General features: G+C 23.8%; 1 protein-coding gene across 1 annotated transcript; it reads left to right on the plus strand.

Moving 5' to 3' along the window:
- Window positions 1–1,318: 1,318 nt before the first annotated feature.
- On the plus strand, window positions 1,319–2,647 carry PCYB_001860 (CYIR protein; the record flags this gene model as incomplete). Its single annotated transcript, XM_004227608.1, has 3 exons — window positions 1,319–1,336; window positions 1,480–2,337; window positions 2,468–2,647. 3 exons carry the CDS (start codon window positions 1,319–1,321, stop codon window positions 2,645–2,647), a joined length of 1,056 nt encoding a protein of 351 aa, XP_004227656.1.
- Window positions 2,648–4,459: the final 1,812 nt, after the last annotated feature.

Consider the following 4,459-nt stretch of genomic DNA (forward strand, 5'->3'; position numbering starts at 1 on the left):
GCTAAATGTTTAATGTGTGTATTTGGAAATTCTGTTTAAATTTTCCAATTTGTAATTTAACTGCAAAACATTTAACGCTAAATTATAATAGCAAAAATAATTAATTTATTTATTAAAGAAATATAATAAGAACACACTATATATTAATATTAAAGAGTAATTGTTCTTTTCAATTTCTAAAGTTGTAATCCTCATAGTACATTTAATTTAGGATTATATGTATGCAAGCCTTTATAATTTTATAAAACCATAATTTGTAATATTTATGTCTCTGGAAAAAAAGACTTATAACTTTTTTTACAAAAAATATATTTCTGCAAGTTCGTTATATGTTGTTTTCTATTGATGCTATATTCGTTAAGTAAACATAACCTCGTATTGTCAGCATAATAACAACAAAAAAAGTATGAATGAAATTATTTAAAAAGGTTGGGGACAAATATTAAAATTTTACTTTTTATTAAATGTTGATAAATTATGTAATAATTGCTATAAACATATTTTTATTATTAAACATTGTTATGTAGGATTATGCAACAATGTGTAAGCGTAATTTGCAATTCTTTATTTTTACACTATAATACGAAAATAAAAATATTGTTACATATTACGTCGAAATTAAAAGTTACATTATTTCAAATAACACAGTTTAAAGCACAAAATTTTTGTAATAATAAATATGTGTATCTGTATTAAAATAACAACTCTCTAACGAATATCATGTATAGCACTGTTTATAAATATATTTTTTAATTTTATTTAAAGCTAAAAGCAGTGTAACGTGCATTTAAATTAAAAAGTTCGTTACCAAAAAAAAATATGTATAATTATAATAAATGGAAACAAAATGCCGAATTACTGAAGAAAATTCCAGCAAAAATTTAGAAAAAATGACAAAATTTATAATTTTAATATTTTTATTATTAAAACTGTAAATTTAATTTATTTTTTCTAAATATTTTTAATAACATTTACAAGATTTAATAAATTAATTTTTTCCATAAAATAAATGAAATTTTAAAATTTTCTTTAACACATAATGTTTGTAATTTTCATTTTTCTAAAATAAAAAACACGCATTTTTTATGGGATAACAAATATATTACTATAATAATTTTTGTAAGATATTTAAAAAAACTTATTTTTACAAATCAATACTTAACTAAATTCATATATTGATGTAAAAAAGTAATATAAAATTATCACATATTTATGGTTTCTTACCTTTTTAGTATGTGTGTAAATATATAAGATTTCACATACATTATTGATTAGCTAATTAATACATATAATAACCGAAGTTTATTTTAGTGGAACAATGGCTAATATTGAATGGGTAATTTTCCATTTTACTAAATGCATTCCTAATATGTTATTATGTAAACATTATATATATGTGTCTGTATGAAAAAATAAAATTAGATCATAGAAGAAAATGTTTGATTATTATTATGATGCTTATTTTTAACTTAATTTTAGGATAAAGAATTACATGATTTTCCTGCTTATGTAAAATATAATGAACTCAATAAAGTCACTGGTGATACACATAACACGAAGGAATTCTGTGACAAATATTGGATTCTGGATGAGAAAGCTAAAAATTTCTGTAGACAAGCAATAACAATTTTAAGAGGTATAACTTACACTCACGGTAAAAATAGTGATGAATGCCATTATTTCAAACATTGGTTCAGTGATCAGGTTAGGAGATATTATAGTAACAATGATAAGTTTTTTAGTAATTATGATCCTTCTAATTATCTTTTTGATGCAATAAATAAATTTAATGATAAAGTGAGAAATGAAAATTATAGATGCTATGCTTCACGAGATGCGGAAAATGTTAAAGTTGAGAAAGATTTGTACGATTATTTCCAAAATTTTGACAGTATTAATTGTGATAACATAAGTACGGAAAGGTGTCAAATGTATTATAAATATGTTAACTATATTAATGGTTTATATAGGGATCGCTACAATAGATACTTATGCTGTTACCTTGCAGATGGTTCGGTGGAACCTAGATGTAGTCATTATTTTAAATGTGATAAAAAATATATCCCGAAAAAATTATTAGTTCAATTAGAAAGACAAATGAATCCAACAGGAAGTATACACACTGAGGATATAACAATGGACAAAAGTGATGATATATATAATAATGAATATGACTATGGATATTGGAGGAATTATGATATGCCTGTATATAATAGATTTTTACCTCATAATTTTCGAATATTCACTGAAAGTTTATTACGATCACGTGGATTTCACAGCGGTCTTATAATTACTGGAATGATAGGAATATTTCTCGGTTTATTTTTTTACATTAGAGTAAGCACAATTACATATAAATATATGAATTGTTCATAACGTCATATATATCTTCGCACATATACATGTATAATTACAATGTAAATAATGACCTTATCATCTCTTAAATTTTTTTTTTTCTGTTTAACAGTTCCATTCTGAAAACCTATGGATAAAAAGAAGAAGAGCAGAAAATATAGATAGTTATATGAGTGATATTGATTCAAAGTCCTCAAGCGCAACATCAGAGAGTGATTCAGAAAGCACCCCTTCAATTTCGGGAGACAGTACTGTGTATTTTTCATATCAATCTTCACAAAGCTCTTTGTGATATATTGATTCTTAATACAAAAGTGCATAAGAAAATGATATTATGGAGATATAAGTGTGTTATTCATTTAGAGATCGTTATATTGTTAATAGAGTAAAGGAAGAAGAAGGAATTAGCTGTATGAATTACGTGAAATATAAACTCGAATATAGCAGAGTTAATAAGTATTTATCTATTAATGTTTATGTGATTCTTATAAATGCAAAAAAGTAAAAATTTCTAAAACAAGAATTAATAGAAAAAAAGTTTTACTTTATAATTATATCATCTAAAATAGACAAAGATCTATATAATAGAAATGTCGTAGCAGCAGTGTGGGAATGAATTTAATAAGTAAATGATGAATAGGTGTTAATTTCATTTAAAAATTCAAAAGGTTTATGTTAGTGTGCATAATAAAGTTTGAATAATTTAATATGTGTGGAAAAAAATATAGTACCAATAAATGATTCATCTCTTGCTTTAAGAATATAAGACAACTGTATATACCATATATGTTGTGAAAACTATTTGAAAAAACGAGTTAAATGGATTATAAAAATAGTACCATAAAAAAATGCACATAGAAAATTTGTTGGAAGAATAAGGCAGTTTTTGAGAAAAACCGAAAATGAACTCTTATTATGCAGATATAGGGGTTTAAAAATAGATAATTTACATTTTTACATCTGATATTTTTATCTTCCTTTTTATACTTTATATTCTTTGATTGGAATTTCTTAGAGTGCTCTGATTGTTTTTTTTTTTTTTGTATTTTACTCATCATTATGAAAAAGAAAGGACTGTTTTAAAATAATATAAATAGTTATTTGCTTAAATGAAATTTTCTTTTTCATAATTACTCAACATTTATATCCTCAATTAATATATCACCTTATGTATTAATGTCAGCAAAGTTTTATTCTTGCATGCGCTGTATTATTTTTAAAACATTTATTGCATAATTTCCGTATATCAGCATTTCCCCAATTTCTGTGAAAAATAATGTAACAAAAAAGTAAGAGTTAAACTATAATATTTTTTTTGCAGGGTTATTTATTATTTACTGTTGGAATTTTGATGCTTTGCCAAGCAGAGAGCAATGTGCAATAATTCTCTACATATTACACAATAATTACATTCATGCAAAAAGAATTAAAATGTGCACATTTTTTTTTTTTTTAATTAAAACTATGCTGAATTATACAGCAGAAACGATTCCTAATGTGCAATCCTATGAACAGGATAACATAAAATACTAATGATGTAAAAAATATTCCCAAATCTGTAATAATGATTGGAATGTATACTTAAATTTAAGTAATAAAACATATCGTATGTATGAGTAAATTATAAGTAATTTATTTTTCACACTCATTTGTTCAACATTAGTGTTCTTGTGACACATAGATGTAGATTCTTAGGTGATATATGCTAAATATATTAAACTGGTGTGTTTGTTTATACTACCACTCTGTTTGGAGGAAGAAGACATGTGTTACATTTTTATTTTGATTAAGTGGATTTTCGGTAGTGCATTTTATATTGTGTCTATGATATGTCATGATTTTTCCTTTATAAAATAATTTAGGTAGTAAAAAATTTACTATAACATTTATTTATCATCTTAATAGTACATATTAACTAATAAATAGGCATTTCATATTACACACGAGAAGAAGACCTTTTAAAGTATAATAGAATTATTATTCTGCGCTTTGTTAAATATATGCACATGAGACGAATTAAAATAGACAATTATTTTATAGGAAAAGGTAAAATGATTGATATGTTATGTAAGCTTCTTTTAAGAACTTGGTATTTTAATTAGTT

The sequence above is a fragment of the Plasmodium cynomolgi genome (assembly GCF_000321355.1).
Source record: "Plasmodium cynomolgi strain B DNA, scaffold: 0053, whole genome shotgun sequence".
Lineage (NCBI taxonomy): Eukaryota > Apicomplexa > Aconoidasida > Haemosporida > Plasmodiidae > Plasmodium > Plasmodium cynomolgi.